This window comes from Euleptes europaea, chromosome 20 (genome assembly GCF_029931775.1).
Source record: "Euleptes europaea isolate rEulEur1 chromosome 20, rEulEur1.hap1, whole genome shotgun sequence".
Lineage (NCBI taxonomy): Eukaryota > Metazoa > Chordata > Lepidosauria > Squamata > Sphaerodactylidae > Euleptes > Euleptes europaea.
Genome location: NC_079331.1, coordinates 23,225,420 through 23,245,056, shown reverse-complemented (window position 1 = coordinate 23,245,056; position 19,637 = coordinate 23,225,420). Strand labels below are relative to the sequence as shown.

General features: G+C 49.8%; 1 protein-coding gene across 2 annotated transcripts in view; it reads right to left on the bottom strand.

The window, feature by feature from the left end:
- Window positions 1–8,381: 8,381 nt before the first annotated feature.
- MAP2K5 (mitogen-activated protein kinase kinase 5) overlaps window positions 8,382–19,637 on the bottom strand; it is a 206,772-nt gene continuing 195,516 nt past the window's right edge. For both annotated transcript variants that reach the window (XM_056865709.1, XM_056865710.1), the window contains one exon: window positions 8,382–8,496. In XM_056865709.1, coding sequence (XP_056721687.1) covers window positions 8,386–8,496 — 111 coding nt within the window. In that variant the 3' untranslated portion in view covers window positions 8,382–8,385. The remainder of the gene's footprint in view (window positions 8,497–19,637) is intronic.

Sequence of the window (19,637 nt, the reverse complement as noted above, 5' to 3'; positions counted from 1 at the left end):
GCTGGAGGCGACCACTTCTCATCTCATTGTACAGGCAACCACGTCTTCCACTGCTGTAGGAGGACATTCAGCTTGGAACCTGCCAACATTCTGTGATTATCCCATTCCATACGGCAGCCATTTTATGCCTGGCTTTGCTCCCCCGGTTGCCATTTTGTGGCGGTGCCCACTGCCCTTCCCCCAAGCTCCAAATGGGTCTGCAAAGTGTGGAACCCTTGCTTTGGGGTCACGTTTCTCAAGTTACCTCCTTCAGATCCCACCCCAGCCCACCCAGGCAGGCCTGTGATTTCCTCCCAGCAACCATAAGCCATTACCAGAAATGGAGACCATAAAGGGGCCTCTGGGAGCGGATCTGCACAGCGGATCAGACAAGACTCACCACGTGAAGCAGGTACCATGAGGGGGAATTCCAAACTACCCATAGCAGCCATAGTGTGAAGAGTTGCCCATACTGCACACTGAAGAAAAGTATGACGCAACCTTTATTTTTTAATTCATTTACACATTTATATCATGTCTTTCCTTGTGGTTCAAGGCGGCATACAATAATAGCTAAAACATTCCCAGCTAAAATCAAGGATAAAACAGCAAACCTGAAATGCCTCCCTGCCTTAAAAGATGCCGCCCTTGTTTTCCTAACGACTGCATTCCTCTCTGGCTTTGAAGCTCGTGGGAGACTGACCCGTTGGACTGAGGGGTTTCCATGCCAACCTGTGCTATCATGATATGACCTGTTACTCCATATAGTCTGCTGTATGTCCCTTTTGCCCTATTCCTGCCTTTTTAATCGTTGCAAGCTCTGTATACCTGTATGACCTCCATTAAAGTCAACTCTTCTTTGGACTACCTGTCTGCGAGTGTTGCTTGTGAGAGTGCATTGGGAACAAGCGCTTACATTAAAACAGGAATCACTCTCTCCTTTTATCTGCCTGGCTAGAACCCTGCAGGGTTCGCCTGCATCTCAGCTTCAAGTTTCTTGTGTGGAATCCTGGAGGACTTGGACCACTGGGCCCTGCTGTTGGGAACGTCAGCCTGCCCTGACAACCCTACTCTGCTGCGCGATGTGCTCCTCGAAGCTGTACGAACTGATGCGGAAATCAACCGCCTAGTGGAACTTATTCGGGTTCAGTGGCGCTCCCTTGCCGACGCAAAGCCTTGGACGTCCGAGGACTTGGATCGGGACGCCTATCACGAACTTTTGGTCCTGGACGGACTATTGGACAAAGTGTGTGCCGCACAGGAGGACTTAGTAACCTTAACTCGCTTGTTGGCGAGATTGACTTTGCAAGAGACTCAACAGACCTCGACAGCGGCCCCTATCCACCCCAACTCGCCTCGGGTCATGGCGGGAACACCGGCGGGGGGATCCCCGCTGTCGCTACTACCTGATTCTGCTAGGTGTCAAGCGGAGGCAGGACAGGTCGCTGTCCAAACGGCATTATTATTTGTGGAACTGCCCCCGACCACAACCACGGTGGCCGATCTGACACAACTATTGACCCCGACGTTCGGGGATGGTGCGGCCGCACTAGCCGTGCAAGTGCAACCTCTGCTTGGTGGGGACTCTGCCCCACTTCTCGCTCTTCTAGAGCAAGAAGCCCTCCCGATCGTCACCATGAACGCCGCCTTGAAGCTCGAAACTGCCCAGGCACTCGCTGACCAAAAGAAGGCTGAGGAACAGTTGCGAGCAGTGGACGCGGCGGCGGCCAAGGCTCGGGCTGAATGGGAGGAGGAGCAACGATTGGCCGCCAATCGTGCGCGAGCGGCCGCAGACGTACATCCTAAAGACACTGTAGGAGTTGGATTCTCGTTTGGGTCCACATTTTCCCCAGCCTTTGCCCCATCTCGCACCACACAACGCGCACAGCGCCTTGTGGAACGCATGCCAGGATCGGACTACTCTGACGAGTAAGACCTGTATGGTGACGGATCTCACTGGGCTTCTGATCTTCGGGTCAGTCAGTCCCGACGCACGGGGGGAGCTGGGGATGAATTGCGCCTCTTGAAGGACCAAAATCAGGACTTAAATGACCGTGTGGCCCTTCTACAGGATCAAATGGAACAATTGTTTCGTGAAAACGAGTTTGCAACAAGCTCTAGCTACCCCGGCTCAACCCGCGCCAGCCTTGCTGGCCCAGCCAGCCCCAGCCCTGCTGGGCCAGCCAGCCCCACCCTGCTGGGTCAACCAGCGCCAGTTCTGCCAGGCCAACCAGCACCAGCCCAACCAGGCCAACCAGCTCAGCCGGTGGTGCCGGCCCCGGGCGCTCCCGGTTTACTGGCTCCCGAGGCACCTGCATTGCCAGCTCCTGGAGCGCCTTTCCTGCCGCCTCCAGGGCAACCGCCTGCTCTCCCGCCTGTGCAATGGAAGCAACCTTGGTTGAAAACCACCTACGACGGCTCGATCGAAACTCTACCCTGTTTCCTATATCATGTGGACAGTTACACGAGGGAACAAGGACAGTACTTCCCCACCGAGGACAGCCGAGTTCGTTTTGTTGCCTCTCTATTGACAGGGAAAGCGGCCGACTGGATGGTGCTCCAGTTTGACACTCGGGCCCGATCCATCCGCTCTCTTAACAATTTCATGTTTGCTCTGCGGAGACGGTTCGAGGATCCCTTCTTCGGAGAAAGGGCTAAAGCCGAACTACTGCAACTCCGGCAAGGTACTACTCCCGTACGGGAATTTGCAGATGAGTTCCAACGACTCGCCAGCAAAATTGTGGATTGGCCTGAAGCCACCCGAATACACTATTTCCGGGAAGCGCTTCACCCTGACATTCTGAACTGGGCATATATGCAATGGGATCCCGACACCCTGGACGATTGGATCTTACTGGCTGAGGAGGTGGAAAGCTGCCACCAGTTCATATCTCTAGTCCGCCGTCGGATCAGAGAGGGGGGCAATCATCCAAAACCTCCTTCGAAAGCCTCAACCCCCACTCCGCGGAGACCAACGCGGCCCGCAACAGACCGCGAATCCCGATTCCAGAGGGGAGCCTGTCTCGTTTGCGGCAATATGGGTCACTTTGCATCTGCCTGTCCTCGCCGTCCGGACCTCACTCTCCCTCCCCGACCAGACGGACCACCCCGGACCCATTGACGGCCTCAACGCAGAGGCACCGCAGCCACCCGTAGCACAGCTCCAGGACGGCACGCGCCCTCTGCACTTCACATCGGAGAGGCTCTCAGTGAATCTGCGTCTACCGAACCACTGGGGTCTTGGATTACAAGTGCCCCATTGGGGGACAGTTCTTCTTCGGATGAAGATCACACCTGGAATCCCCCTGCCCTCAATCTGGAATCTCCTCTCGATCTGTCAAAAAACGGGCAGGGTCTGCGGTGAGCGGAGCGACACCGCAGACCCCTGCAGCTTCTCCTGCGAATCCCAAGGCTCCTGTAAGTGAGTGAAGTTGAAAATACTGTATATGGTGAGTGAAGTTGAAAATACTGTATATGTGGACGTGGTGTTACAACATTACAAAAGAGGCCCCCAGTTACATGTCAAAGCACTTATAGAATCTGGTTGTGGGCGCTCCCTGATCAATGAGGCCACTTTCAACGCGCTTAAAGTCAAATCAGTGACACTGCCCAGTCCCATTCAATTCGCCCAAATGGATGGCAGTAGCTTTAGGGGGGGGGCAATAGACCGCCGCACACGCGGCGTCACGATAGGTATTGGCTCTCATTGGGAACAAATCGACTTTACCATAGCCCCTATCAAATATGAAGTCATTCTGGGAATAAACTGGCTCAAAGGGCACAGCCCTTCTATAGACTGGAAAGCCGATACTATTACGTTTTCCGACCCCGACTGCGCCCGACACCGTCACGAAATTGCGGTTGTCCTTCCGACAGCCCCAGCCTTGATATCTGACGCCCCCCTCCTTCCTTGCTACCCGTTGAGTATCGAGACTTTGCAGACGTGTTTGATGCGAAGGAGTGCGATGCGCTACACCCCCACCGCAGAACGGACTGCGCCATTGAAGTAGTGGGGGATGGTAAGCTTCCGGAGTAAAATCTACCCTATGAGCGCTGCTGAATGTACTGTATTACGAGACTTTTTAGACAAGAATATTGCTCGTGGGTTTATCTGACAGTCATCTGCCCCTAACTCAGCCCCCGCTTTCTTTGTCCGCAAGAAAACGGGCGATTTACGCCTATGCATGGATTTTCGGAAACTCAATGCAGTTACTCAAACCAATGCCTACCCCATCCCTTTGATATCGGACATCTTAGGGCAACTGAAAGAGGGGCGTATTTTCACTAAATTGGACTCAGTCGAAGCATACTATCGAGTTAGGATTCGTGACGGAGACGAGCCCCTCACTGCCTTTTCCAGCTGTTTTGGTATGTTTGAATTTCTTGTAATGCCATTCGGATTACAGGGGGCTCCGGGGGTCTTCATGCAATTTATTAACGAAATCCTACATGACTTGTTATACCGAGGCATGGTGGTTTATCTGGACGACATCCTTATCTATTCCAAATCTATGGACGAGCATGTTGCGCTAGTGAGGGAGGTGATACAACGCCTCAGAGACAATCACCTCTATGCTAAAGCATCCAAATGCGAGTTCCACCAAGCACAATTGACATTTTTGGGTTACATAATATCGCACCAAGGTCTCAGCATGGATCCTACAAAGGTACAGTCCATAATCGATTGGGATCCACCCTCTATCCGCAAACAGGTGCAGCAATTTCTAGGTTTTGCCAACTTCTATCGAGGGTTCATTCCCAATTTCGCTCAAGTGGCACTCCCAATCACTGATCTACTTAAGACTAAGGGAAAGGGAGCTTCAGCCATGCTGCCCGCAGCAAAAATCCAATGGACTCCCCAGTGCCAAACCGCTTTCCAAACCCTTAAGCAACTGTTCACCTCCGAACCTGTGCTAAAGCATCCTGATCCTGAACACATGTTTATAGTACAAGTAGACGCTTCCGACGTGGCCATGGGAGGTGCCCTTTTGCAACAGGGTACAGACAGTTTATTGCACCCCTGCGCTTATTTCTCTAAAAAATTCGCGCACTCACAACTGAACTGGCCCATCTGGGAAAAGGAGGCAGCTGCTGTCTACCATGCCCTCACTATTTGGAGGCAGTTCCTTGAGGGCTCTACGGTCCCCTTTGAGGTCTGGACAGATCACAAAAACCTAGAGGGGCTCACTGGGACCCGTAAACTGTCCGCGAAACAACTACGCTGGGCTGACTTCTTCGCCCAATTCAGTTTCGTACTTAAGCATGTCCCCGGGAAACACAATGTGCTAGCAGATGCCTTATCTCGACTTCCCCAGTACCCTGCCAAGGTAGACCGCCCCACCGAATCGCTCTTCTCCCCTGCGCACAGAGGAGAGCTCCCTACGCTGGCAGTCCAAACCAGGTCCCAGACCCAACTCCGCTCCCATTCTGGACCTGTCGACATGAACGCTTGCGAGGGGGAGACCACCACCCGAAACTTGAACCAGACTCCCTCGCCTGCTCCATCCACTCCTCCGGCACCCGGGAGCCAAAACGAGCCGCTTGCACAACCCCCCTCTCCACCCCCGAAATCTGCTCCCACTCAGCTTGGCCATGTGCTGCCTACCTCTCAGGGTAAGATGGATCTGCCTGTTTCCTTTCTAGACTCTCTACGTTCCAACTGCCAAGCAGACCTCTCTGCTCACATACTTCCCCCTTCTTTGCTAGAACGGGGAGGGTATTGGTACAGAGACTCGAAACTGTATGTGCCTACGGGGTTACGAAGCAACTAGCCCATGGAGCCAAAACCGCGGGGCACTTTGGTTTCCTGAAAACGCTCCACTTATTACGCAGGCAGTTTTGGTGGGCGGGCATGCGTGCCGATGTAGACTCATTCATCCGCAGTTGCCCAGTCTGCGCCACTGTCAAAAGATCCCAAGGGAAGCCTCCTGGACTATTGCAACCGTTAGAAGTCCCTTCTAGACCCTGGGAAGTAATCGCTATGGATTTCATGACTGATCTTCCTCTCAGTGAAGGAAAAACTGTTTTGTGGGTTATTACCGACTTGTTCTCTAAACAGGTACATCTCGTTCCGTGCGCCAGTATTCCCTCCGCCCCAAAGTTGGCCCGCCTCTTTGTGTCACATGTCTTCCGACTACATTCGTTTCCGCGCAAGATTGTGAGCGACCACGAAAGTAGTTATGTCACAAAATTCTGGAAGGCTTTCCTTAAACTGGTCGGGGTGGAACAGGGTCTCTAGTGCTTTCCACCCCCAAACTGATGGGCAAACTGAACGTGTTAATGCAGTATTGCAATGTTACCTCCGTTGCTATGTGAATTATCACCAAGATGATTGGGTTGGGTTGTTGCCTTTTGCTGAGTATGCTTATAACAATGCTGTACATCAATCCACAGGTTTCAGCCCGTTTCAGACGGTATATGGCCAGGACTTTAGTCCTATTGGCCATGTCGATGTTTTGGGGGAGGAGGGTGGCAAAGATGTAGCAGCTTAGGTGGATGCAATTCACACCACCTGGCCCTGGCTAGTGCAAAATCTTGAACGGGCTAAACGTAAATACAAGGCTCAAGCTGACAAACACCGGTCTCCTAGCCAGGACTTTAAAGTGGGCGAGTTGGTCTACCTGTCCACCAAAAACCTCCGGTCCACCCGCCCATGTAATAAACTCAGTGCCAAATACGTGGGTCCCTATCCCATTTCTCGGATCATTAACCCAGTAACAGTGGAACTTTCCCTTCCAAAGACTCTGAGACGCATCCATCTAGTTTTCCTTGTGAGCCTCTTGAAACCTCATGTTGTGTCTCCGGAGTGGCATCCCGACCCACTTCCAGAGCAACCAGTGATGGTGGGGGGGAGGGGCATTTCGAAGTTGCTAAGATCCTGGACTCCCGTATTCGTCACGGCTCCCTCCAGTATCTGGTTCGTTGGAAGCACTTCCCCCCTGCCTATGACGAATGGGTGCGCTCACGCGATGTCTCCGCCCCGCACCTGGTGCGCGCCTTCCATACTGCCTACCCCCACAAACCAACCCCCTTGCGGGACGGGAGGGGGCCCTAAGGGGAGCAGAATGTCAGGCCTGCTCTCTGCGTTTAGGGATAGTTTTGGTTTCTCACAGATACTCTGCTGTGCTCAAGGATTGTTTTCCTAACGACTGCATTCCTCTCTGGCTTTGAAGCTCGTGGGAGACTGACCCGTGGACTGAGGGGTTTCCATGCCAACCTGTGCTATCATGATATTACCTGTTACTCCATATAGTCTGTGTATGTCCCTTTTGCCCCATTCCTTCCTTTTTAATCGTTGCAAGCTCTGTATACCTGTATGACCTCCATTAAAGTCAATTCTTCTTTGGACTACCTGTCTACGAGTGTTGCTTGTGAGAGTGCATCGGGAGCAAGTGCTTACACGCCCATTCAAACCCCCTCAAAAGCCCAGTCAAACAGGCAGGCCTCGCAGGGCCTCCTGAAGATCTCCAAGGAGGGGTCCCCTCTCACCTCTTCAGGGAGCCCATGCCACAGAACCGGAGTGACGATGGAAAAGGCCCCGGCTCTGGACGATGCCAGACGGGGGCCCCTTGAGTGGTGGGATACCCAGATGGCTGCCTGATGACTATAACAGGGGTGTATGGAAGGAGACGGTCCTTCGGCCTTGGGGTCGTGGGCTCTCATGCAAAGATAAAAATTCCATCCTTTGCAGGATGGACAGCATGGGTGGATGCGCATACACCCCATGTGGCCAGTTCATTGTGCACCTGTTGAGGAGCAAACAAACCTGGAGCAACTTGCTGGAAACAGAGTCCGAGGTAGATGTCCACAGCAGGGGAATGGCAATGTGCTTACAGATGAAAATCAGTGACTGTTACGGGACCGGCTTCCTTTCCTGCTTGGATTAACGACAGGCGCTGAAGAAAAACGTCGCACACATCCCTGTGACTGTGTGTTTGTGACAGTATTTATTCTTCCAAGATCACTGCTGTCATGCTTTGTACAGCTGGCCAATTTTCATTTTATACCAACATGTAAAATGAAAAGCCAAAGCAGATGCATTCTTCAGTCCACGGTCTAAAATAAATTTAATTAATAGGCAGGAATGGATCCACACTGCCCTCAAAGTGGTTTAAGCTAGCAAAATAACAAAAAAGTGTATAAAATACTCTGAATCCAAGAAATATACAGGAATATTAATAAAATATATAACAATAATATTGTCTTAAGGTTGCAGCATGTGGTGGGGTGGATCGTCCTCAAAGTGAGTTTGAAGAATCGTCGCAGAATAGCTGCCACCTCATGTACCCAAACACCATTCTCAGATACACCATTAACGTGAGAGTCTCCCGCCAAAGCATTGCGGTCCTTGTGGACTTCGGCAGGCGCCAGCCTCTCTAGCCCCTGGACTTTCCGCATCTCTTCTGGTCACTGAGATCCCTGCTGCTGCTGCGAACGCCTCTCTTCCAACATCCGGCACACCCACATGGAGACGACCTCGGTATTCCCGTCATTATACTGGACGATGAAGAGGTGGCCCTAAGAGAAGCAAAGGCAGACTCAGCCCAGAGGTTCAAGCACCTTAGGAACATACAAAAGTGTCAGGGAACAGATCGACTGAGGCAGATGCTCTAACAGGCCACAGTTCTTCCAGGTCAATGGCATCATCTTTCCCATGAACCCATCACTAGGGCTGCTGAAAAAAAAATTCAGTAAAATTCGGATTCTGCAAAATTTGGCCCGTTTTTATTCGGGAAATGCCAAAGTCTGAACTCCCTCTATTCGAATCCATGGAATTAGGCATGAAATTCAGCATTCCCAAATAAATTCGGCCGAATAAAGCCATTTGAAGCACATTCACGTCTTTCCGCGGCTCGGGGTGGGGGAATTTTTGGATTAGCTTGGAGGGACCCTACTTGCAAGAACCCCCAGGTTTGGTGAAGATTGGGTCAGGGGGTCCCAAATTATGGGGTCTGGAAGGGGTCCCCCCCATCCACCCATTGGAATGAATGGGAGAAGGCAATCCTTAATGTGCATCTAGAGAGCAGCAAATCCAAGGCAAAACCTCCCATTGTTACTCGTTGGCTATTTATGCATGGGAGATTTTGCTTTGGATTTGCTCTCTAGATGCACATTCCCCCCCATCTGAATTCTCAAAACTCTGCAGGGGGCTTATTTTGAGATTTGGAAATTTGGATGAGGGAAATGTGCATCTAGAGAGCAGCAAATTCAAGGCAAAACCTCCCGTTGTTTCTGGGGCAGCCAGAGAGAGACTCACCGACCCACACTGTGAAACCAGTGAAAACAGCAACAATCACACTCGCAAAGAGGAGATCAAGCCCCCCAGGACAGGTAAGGTAACCGCCCCCTTTGGCTCCCCCCCCCACAGTAGAAGCCAGTCCGTGGCTTCTAAGAGCCGATGTAACACAAGCAAGAAAAGCTTTCATACTACGCCGAAAGTGCATCCTAGAACGCTCAAAGCGTAAGTAAACAGCGTAGCATGGGTAACGTATCTTTTCATTCCAACACAGCCAAAGTGCATCTTATAACGCTACTAGCATAAGTGCGACCTGCGCAAATTCCGTATCTCTAGTATTGATAGATTTCATGCTGCTGGATTCAAATCTTCCACAGCAACAATCAGACTCACAAAGAGGCAATCAGCCCCCCCGACAGGTAACCCCCCCAAATCACAGTCCACAGAGGCAATTAAGCCCCCCCAGCAGAACACACACACCCCGAACCAGAAGACGCAAATTCCAAACCAAGGAGAAGAATGGGCCAGACAGAAAGAGACTCACTGACATGGGATGTACTAAAACGAATGACAGGCTAGCCCATTAGAAACAATGGGAATGGCTGCACAGCTGCACTCAACTCCAGGCGAGGGTGGCAACGGGCAAAAAAGGCAGAACGCACACTCCTGCAGAGGCAAGTGGCCTCCCCGGCAGAACAGGCAACCCCCCCCTCAAACCAGTATGGCTCAGCTCAACCCCAAACAAACGAACCAAGGAGGAGAGGGTGCTGAGCGGAGGGTGACTCAGGTCTTACCGCCGCACTGACTCAACTCCAGGCGAGGGTGGCAACGGGCAGAAAAAGGCAGAATGCATACTCCTGCAGAGGCGAGCTGGCACACAGCCCTCCTTTGGCTTCCCCCCACCACAGAAACTGCTTCCCCCCCATACAGAATCTGCTTCCTCCCACGCACACACACAGGAGAAAAGGTATAGAGAAAACCCCCAAAAATCAATCTGTGTGGATGTCTTCCAGCAGGAGCAGGGAGGAGAAGTAAATCTAACCCTATTCCAGTAAGCAGCAGCAGCTCAGCTCAGGATCTCTCAGGAGCAGCACCACCAAAATGGAAGGAAATGAATACAGACTCAGGATGGGAGTTTTTATACTCTTCTCCTGGCCAATTCAAAAGGGAGAATCCCTGCTCTGATTGGCCAGAAGACGACCCAGCTTGGGCCACCATTGGCCGTGGGAGAATGATGATTCGGGGACGCCAAATTTGCTAGAATTTATTTGACGTTCGCCTGAACTTGCCGAATTCGGTTCGTCGTTTTCCCACCTTTTATTTTGGCTCTATCTGAACTGGAAACCGCCGAATCGGGGAAAATTCGGCTGTTTTTCATGTCGGATGGAACCGAATCGACAGCCCTAGCCATCACTAGAAATCTGGGGCCTTCAGTACTTGAAGTGTGTGTCATTGACCTAAATATGTTTAACTTGTTGAGCTGCCTTAGTAGTCTTTTCTAGTGCAGTGCAATCTGACAGCCAGATTAGTACAGTGGTTAAGAGTGGTGGACTCTAATCTGGCTTCGATTCCCTGCTCCTCCACAGGAGCAACGGACTCTAATCTGGAGAACCGGCTTCAATTCCCCACTCCTCTATATGAAGCCTGCTGGGTGACCTTGGGCCAGTCACAGTTCTCTCCGAACTCTCTCAGCCCCACCTACCTCACAGGGTGTCTGTTGTGAGGAGAGGAAGATAAGGCAATTGTAAGCCACTTTGAGATTCCTTAAAGCGGAATATAAAAATCAACTATTCTTCTTCTAGTCTAACTGGCTGTGGCTCTCCTGCTCTTGCCCAGCCCTGCCACTGAAAACCTTTATGGAGATGCCAGAGCCGGCACTGCCAAAGTCCACCTGATGCTGATCACCTTTAGCCAGGGACAACACTTCAAATGTTTTGGCATATACTCTGGGGAGACTTTTTTCCCTTTAAAGGTCCAATTTGAGAAGGGGACAAACACACCCAGGCAAAGGGCACACTGGCCATTCTTAGGGACCAGCTGAAGAAGGACAGAAGGGGAAGGGGTTTCCCACAGCTGCCTCATATCTAGCTTGCAGGTAGCCGGCTCAAGGTTGACTCAGCCTTCTATCCTTCCGAGGTCGGTAAAATGAGTACCCAGCTTGCTGGGGGTAAAGAGAAGATGACTGAGGAAGGCCCTGGCAAACCGTAAACAAAAGTCTGCCTAGGAAACGTCGGGATGTGATGTCACCCCATGGGTGACCTGGTGCTTACACAGGGGACCTTTACCTTTTACCTTTATATCACTTTAACACCTCACGACTCAGGGGGACAGAGGAACGGCAGAAGAGGGGCTGGTCGTTATTTCAACGTAAAGCAACAGTGGAACAGAATCTGTGGGATGAAGAGGAATGTGGCAAAGGCAATGGGAGATGTTCTATTCCTACTTTTCTGGAAGCAGCTTCCTGATCTCGTGGGAGATCTAAGAGCATAACAGGAGAGGGCTTTCAGACTTTCACAGTTACATCACAAACTATACCACCCACTCAAGACAAAGAAGAAGGGTTGGTTTTCATACCCCACTTTTCTCTAAGGAGTCTCAAATTGGCTTAAAATCGCCTTCCTTTCCTCTTCCTATAACAGACAACTTATTTATTTATTTTATTATTTGCATTTATATCCCGCCCTCATTCCTGGCAAGCTGGGCTCAGGCCGGCTCACAACATAATTATAAAAACATCAATTTAAAATCTATATTAAAACATACCTTAAAATTCATATTATAATAAAAAAAGATGGCGTTAATGCAGCTACTGGGCAGTCCTGATCAGCAGTGAACCCCAAACCACTTGGGGGAGGATGGGGAGGCCAGCAGTTTGTATCAATGGAAAGACTTGCAGCTGCCCTCAGGTGTAGGCCTGGAGGACCAGTTCTGTTTTGCAGGCCCTGCGGAACTCCTTTAGGTCCAGCAGGGCCCTGATGTTACTTGGTAGACTGTTCCACCAGGCCAGGGTCAGGGCCAAGAAAGCCCTGGCTCTTGTTGAGAACAGCCTTGTGAGGTAGGTGGGGTTGAGAGAGTTCAGAGAGCTGTGGCCAGCCCAAGTTCACTTCATAGGGATGAGTGGGGAATCAAACCCAGTCCGCCACTCTTAACCACTACGCCAGAAGTTGGAAGGAACTACCAAATGCTTTATCATAGCACCGCTATCAAGTGACAAATCATCTGCGAAAGGAGGGAGGGAGTTTCAGCAAATGCAGAATCCCTAAACAGTGACAGGTTTCTAGGGCTTCCCCTGCTTTGACCTCACAAGTGAAGGCTTCCGGGGCAGAGGAAAGTGCCCTGGCACTTGTCTTTTTAGAAGTCAGATGGCGGCACGTGTCTTCATGCAGGTTGGTCTGAGAGAGGCTGGCTTGTCTGAGGCTAGTGGGGAAGAAGCAGAAGAGTTGGTCTTTATATGCCGACTTTCTCTACCACATACGGGAGAATCAAAGCGGCTTACAATCACCTTTCCTTTCCCTCCCTGTCTACCCTGTGAGGTAGGTGGGGCTGAGAGAGCTCTAAGAGAGCTGTAACCAGCCCAAGGTCATCCAGCTGGTTTCATGTGCAGGAGGAGGGAAACAAATCCAGTTCACCAGATTAGCCTCCGCCGCTCATGTGGAGGAGTGGGGAATCAAACCTGGTTCTCCAGATCAGAGTCCACCGCTCCACCGCTCTTAACCACTACACCACGCTGGAAATGGAATCTATCCATCCCCTGGCCAAGCTTAGCCTTTGCCTACAGCAGCTTCTGGAGCCGTTTCCTGCACAGCTGTTCAGAGATCTGGCGCCACACGAGCGGCATAAAGGTCAAAGGGCAGCACAGCAGAAGTCAAGATGGAGGTGCTGAGGAACAACCACACTGGCCCTCTGGCCGGCTCTTCTTTCCTTTGCTCCCCAACAGTTGGGTACAACAATTAGAGTATTGAGGGTGGAAGCAATATGGACCAAAAACTCTTCCAGTGGAGGCAAAGTGGGACAAACAGATGCCGGGAGGAGGTGGGAGATGCCGACCCATTAGCAAGGAGATTTAGCAACGAACTTTGTACTGTAAGTCAGTCAATCTTTATTACAGTCCACAGAAGCAGAAGAATGCTAATTAATTACCTAAAATTGTACACTTCTACATGTATAATTCATCCTAGTACATCAGAAAATGAAAAGGGTTAGAGGTTATCAAGAAACGTATACACGGGATATGATCTCAGCCCGTATTCTCATAGAGGAAGACACAACTTGGTTACAGCTCTGGGCTACAAGGAAAACGGCACGCCCAACTCTGCGTCTCATACTAGAACCACTCTGCCATTCCATTCATCCCGCATGCACTGGTGCGTTTTTAAGGGCTCCTATTTGGTCAGGTGCCATCATATTCCCTATTACTATGTACAGGTGTGAAAGCTGGACAATTAAGAAAGCTGATAGGAAGAAAGTAGATTCCTTTGAAACATGGTGTTGGAGGAGTGTTACAGATACCATGGACTGCCAAAAAAAAACAAAATCAGTGGGTTCTAGATCAAATCAAGCCTGAACCGACCCTAGAAGCTAAAATGACTAAACTGAGGCTGTTGTACTTTGGTCACGTTATGAGACGACAAGAGTCACTGGAAAAGACAATCATGCTAGGAAAAGTTGAGGGAAGCAGGAAAAGAGGAAGACTCAACAAGAGATGGATTGACTCTATAAAGGCAGCCACGACCTTCAGTCTGCAAGACCTGAGCAAGGCTGTTAAGGATGGGACATTTTGGAGGACGTTGATTCATAGGGTCGCCATGAGTTGGAAGTGATTTGATGGCTCTTCATACACACACACACACACACGTTCAGGTGAGTCCTTTTCATACCTAGCTGATCTTTTTAACAATCCAGTGTGATATTAAATCTTTAATCACACTGGATGGTACAAAGCATTTTTAGTTTCAGTCTAAATTTTTCTGCCCATGGAATGTAGCCCAAGGGTCAGATTTGTCCTTCTTCCTCTGTTCCCATCTCCCAATCAGCACAATGTGCTTGCTTCTCCTGACCCACAATCCTGGGTACCCTCTTTCTCCTTCCTTCCCTGTCATAACACAATGATTTCCCATTTCCTCTCCTCCTCCTCCTGATAAAAACAAAACACCAAATTGACAACTGGAATTAGGAAACATAAAAACTAGCACAACAGTTCTCTTTTGCATTATTTTTTTGTTCTGATTGCCAAACTTGGATGCATTTGTCAGAGCTGAAATCTGGCGCTTTTTGTCTTTTCGTACCCTAGTTTCTTAGAGTAATTACTCTTACTGATTTCACAGAATGCCACAAGGTTAAATTCACTTAAGTGTTTGTAAAACTCTTGGCGATCCCTGGAGGAAAGGAACAAACATCCTTATTCACAATAAAACCTACAATTACCTGCCTGGCCTTTTAAATGAGCCAACCACAAACAAAACTGGCAAACGAGGGTCACGGAAGGATCGAGAAACAAATCAAGATCCCAGAGACAAAAAGGAGAGCACGCGCTCCGGGCCAGTAAAACCAGCCATTAAACAAAGTCAGTCAGGTTCTTCCATGAATCTCCTTTACAGCAGAGAACTCCCTGCTGTGGAAAAACCATCTCCCACCCCCGTGGAAAAGTCTCTTGTCTGGCTCAGCGTCAGCCACAGCAAGGGAGATGGCAGTGAGTTTGGAAATAAAATGGCAGCTGGCAGCCGTGGCCTGGAAGAGGGAATGGAAGAGCAACTCGGTTGCCTGAGCTGACAGGTTTTTTTGAGACTCCCAGCTCCCCAAAAATGCCTTCCATGGCTGAGGACTGAGAAGCTTGTTGTACATGGCGTGAAAACCCAGCTCCTTGGAACAACTTGGCAGCCGCCAGCAGTGTTGGTGGTTTGATGAGTGGTGAACCCTGCAGAAGAGTTTGAGGTGGGCTTAGCTTCAAAAGGGTGTTTTTCCTGCCACACCACACCACACACTGGCTGGCCTGTGCAAGCGCAGTCCCATGCGTGCCTGCACAGAAGACCACTCGAACAAGTTACAGGTAAGTGCAACACTGTTTTTATATGAACAGATACAATAAAAAGCATGCACATCTATCAGAATAGGCAACAAACCCAACAGTCATCTGAAAATCCCGGGGGGGGGGGAGCCAGAGTGGTGGTTTGGAGCGGTGGACTCTGATCTGGAGAACCGGGTTTGAGTCCCCACTCCCCACATGAGTGGCGGAGGCTAATCTGCTGGACTGGACTTGTTTCCCCACTCCTACATATGAAGCCAGCTGGATGACCTTGGGCTAGTCACACTCTCAGCCCCACCTACCTCACAGGGTGTCTGTTGTGGGGAGGGGAAGGGAAGGTGATTGTAAGCCAGTTTGATTCTTCCTTAAGTGGTAGAGAAAGTCGGCCTATAAAAACCAACTCTTCTTCTTCTATTTGCAAGAGTTACTAGATTGCCTTCAGTCCTATTCCAGGGGGAAGGCAACCGTATAATAAATAAATCTGGTACCACACTGATTACATTTCTATCTTCTTCCAAGGAGTCCATGGTAATATATATGGTGCTCCCTTTCTATCCTCACAACAACCCTGCAGAATAGGCTAGGTTTGAGAGGCCCAAGATCATCCAGGAAACTTCACAGCTCAGTTTTCTTTTTTCTCTAGTTTTCAGATCCAAGTATCTCTAATCCTAGTCTGATATTCCAGCCACTACACCACACTGGCTCTCTTGTATTGAAGAGGGTGTTATACCAGCTAAATAGATAGGAATAGATGGCAGATATTCTTCTAAAGAAAAACCTGAAGCAGAAGCAACAGAAACACGCAGTGGTAGCTGTAGGATGAGAGAGGAGCTATGAGAGGTTCTGCTCTGGCTAGAGATTTGGAGAGGCTGACAGATGTTGGTTGACATCATCAAGTTCTGCAAGCTAGAACAGTCCCGGAGGCGGCAAGAGGAAGGGGAGGGACTCATGAAAAGCAAGCCATCAGGCATGGGGAAATCCACGGCTGCCTCAAAGGTGAAACAGAAGGGCAGGACAAAGCCATTGCTTACACATGAATCAGGGCTTTCCCCACTGGGGAATATATTCCTCCAAGGAGAAAGACAAGTAGGACTGCAACCGGTAATGATACAGCTAAACAAGCAGAATGAAGCCAACCTAACAAAAGGAGAAACACGACCAGTCTCCAGCAGGATCAGAACTGGCAGTTTGTGCAGGTATAATGAAGTTCCAGGCTGTTAGGAAGAGATGAACCCCATTTGTTAACCAGACACTCTCATTCCTAAGGAGAGAAGAAATACGGACAGCGAACACACAGGAGAAACACACGTCAGGTCCACGGGAACGCTGCTCACGGTTCATTTTGCCCTCAACAGCGCCCACTTAGTCCTGGGCCTCCAAACCGAACAGCAGCCTCCTGTGATGCTTCAGTATTCTTGCCCCGATGCTGTCTGTTTTATACCGCCATGTTGCACAAGTTTGGAGCTTGGAATGCATTCCCACTCACTGCAGGCATTTCCCTAGACAAGAGGGGGCTGTGAGATGTCTGCTCGACAGGGTGAAGAACCTGCTGCCACAACAGCTCGGTTAAACTCCCCCCTCTTCCTCCTGAAACTCTTTATCTTGTGCTGAAAGGGTGCTGGGCGCTGTAGAAACCCAGAAGCGGCACCATCTCTGCCCACAGAACTTTCTAAGCTCTCAGCGCTATCATGCAGTCACGGGGCCTCAAGTCAAGAAAGCAGGTGAGAAAATGGAACCTCTGCTTCTGCATGCAGAGAAAACACACGTTTGTCCCAGGGCAAACATGAACCGAAGGAAAAGATGAAAGGTAAAGGTGCAGAAATGCATCTTCTTTACTTTAGAGTTGGAAGGGACCAACAGGGTCATCTAGTCCAACCCCCTGCACAATGCAGGAAATTCACAACTATCTCCCTCACACACCCCCAGTGATGGCCAAGATGCCCTCCCTCTCATGATCTGCCTAAACCCATAGAATCAGCATTGCTGACAAATGGCCATCTAGTGTCTGCTACAAAACCTCCAGGGAAGGAGACTTTAGCACCTCCCGAGGAAGCCTGTTCCACTGAGGAACCACTCTGTTAGAAAATTCTTCCTTATGTCTAGACGGAAGCTTTTAATTTAATTTCAACCCATTGGTTCTGGTCCGATCTTCTGGGGCAACAGAAACAACCTGGCACCCTCCTCTCTATGACAGCCCTTCAAGTACTTGAAGATGGTTATCATGTCACCTCTCAGTCTTCTCCTCTTCAGGCTAAACATACCCAGCTCCTTCAACCTTTCCTCATAGGACTTGGTCTCCAGACCCCTCACCATCTTTGTTGCCCTCCTCTGGACACGTTCCAGCTTGTCTACATCCTTCTTAAGTTGCGGTGCCCAAAACTGAACACAGTACTCTAGATGAGGTCTAATCAGAGCAAAGTAAAGTGATACCATAACTTCGCATGATCTGGACACTATACTTCTGTTGATACAGCCCAGGATCCTATTTGCCTTTTTAGCTACTGCATCACTGCTGACTCATGTTCAGTGTTTGGTCTACTAAGACCCCAAGATCCTTTTCGCACACACTACTGCTCAGACAAGTAGCTAGATTCGAATCCAGGAGATGTTCAGGGTATCGGTTTTCAAGAGTCAAAGCTCCCTTCCTTACTTGTACCTGATCAAGGGAGTTTTGACTATCGAAAGCCCATACCCCAAAAATCTTGTTGGTCTCTAAGGTACTCCTGGACTCGAATCTAACATCTTCTTTGTATTAGACTAGATTTCCTTTGTTTCACATTGTCCACTGCAGTTCTTATAATCACAGAAACAAAACAGGTCAATCCTTGAATACCACTCAACCTCTCCACAAACATCACACAATTATTATTCTGACAAAGGGAGGTTCGACTCTTGAAAGCCCACTCCTTGAAAATCTTGTTGGTCTCTAAGGTGCTACTGGACTCGAAGCTACCTCTACTACCACTGACCAACACGGCTACCCTACAAAACACTTATTATTCTGGCCACCCAAATTTAAGTACAGAAAAGAGACTGCTTGGCCATCCTCCAGATTTTGCTTCCAGCCCATCTTGGGAGCGCAGCCCGACCTTTGTGTGGCCCAAGTGGAGCTTGGAACACTCTGGGGAAAGTTCACTCTTTCCGCAGACATGGATTCAGCCCCGAGAAAGGTCAGGTCGGCTTGGCCAGGGGATGGGGACGGGTGAGTGTCAGCCAGCCTAATTCTCTGTGCCAACTCTGAAAATGAGATAAACAATGACAAACCGGGCTTTTTAAATGAACTTGTCACATCTTGTTTTCTTGAGAAGGGGCGCTTTTTAAAAAGCGGCTGAGCTTAGGCAAGAGGATTAACCCTTTCAAAGGTGGACACCTCTTGGTGGACGGTGTTGCTTTGACTACGTAGTTTTGCCTAGTAAGGACTGCCATATTTTGTCATAGACTTGCTGTCTTTTTTTGGTTCTGCGGGATCTCAATAGCTCAGGAGAGAGAGGCGATATGCTGGGGAATTAGATTTCCATATAGGTTCTGTTTCCTGTTCTGTCTATGGGGGAACTTTTGCTTTACCCCAAATCTTAATAACGGGGTCTTTAAACCATCCCACTGACGGCATCCACAACCATGTTTCCTCCCTCCTGTCTTTCAGGAGACCTCTCTCAAAGCAGGCAAAGACATTTTGCTGTTCAAAAATTTTCCGCAGTCTAGTTAAAGCAGGTACTGATGGGTTTATGCTCATTCTACTGACCAGGCCTCTGTAACGTATTGAGAACATTAACAGTTGCTGGATCAGACCAGCAGCCTAACTCAAACAGTGCCAACCAAATGTCCCTGGAAGGCCTACAAACAGGGCGAAGAAGAGTCGGTTTTTAAATGCTGACTTTTTCTCCCACTTACCGAAGAATCAAACCAGCTTTCAATTGCCTTCCCTTCCCCTCCCCACAACAGACACCCTATGAGGTAGGTGGGGCTGAGTGTGACTAGCCCAAGGTCACCCAGCTGGCTTCGTGTGCAGGAGTGGGAAAACCAACCCAGTTCACCAGATTAGCGTCCACCGCTCATGTGGAAGAGTGGGGAATCAAACCTGGTTCTCCAGGTCAGAGTCCACTGCTCCAAACCACGGCTCTTAACCACTACACCACGCTGGCCAAAGCCTTCCTCTGGGGTTGCTTCTCAGCACTGGTAGGTTCACATGGGAATAGGTGGTCCTCGAGGTATGCTGAGCAATGAACCTCAGGTAAAACTCCCATTCATATATTACTAAAATGCTTTAAAGGTCGCAGGGTTTCTCCAAAGCCACCTGGTGACTGGTACAGATCTCTCTCTCAGGACTGGAGTTACTTGATTCCTCCAACTCTGTCCACCTAAAGCTGCGGCATTCACTACCTCCCCAAGGCATTCAGGGAT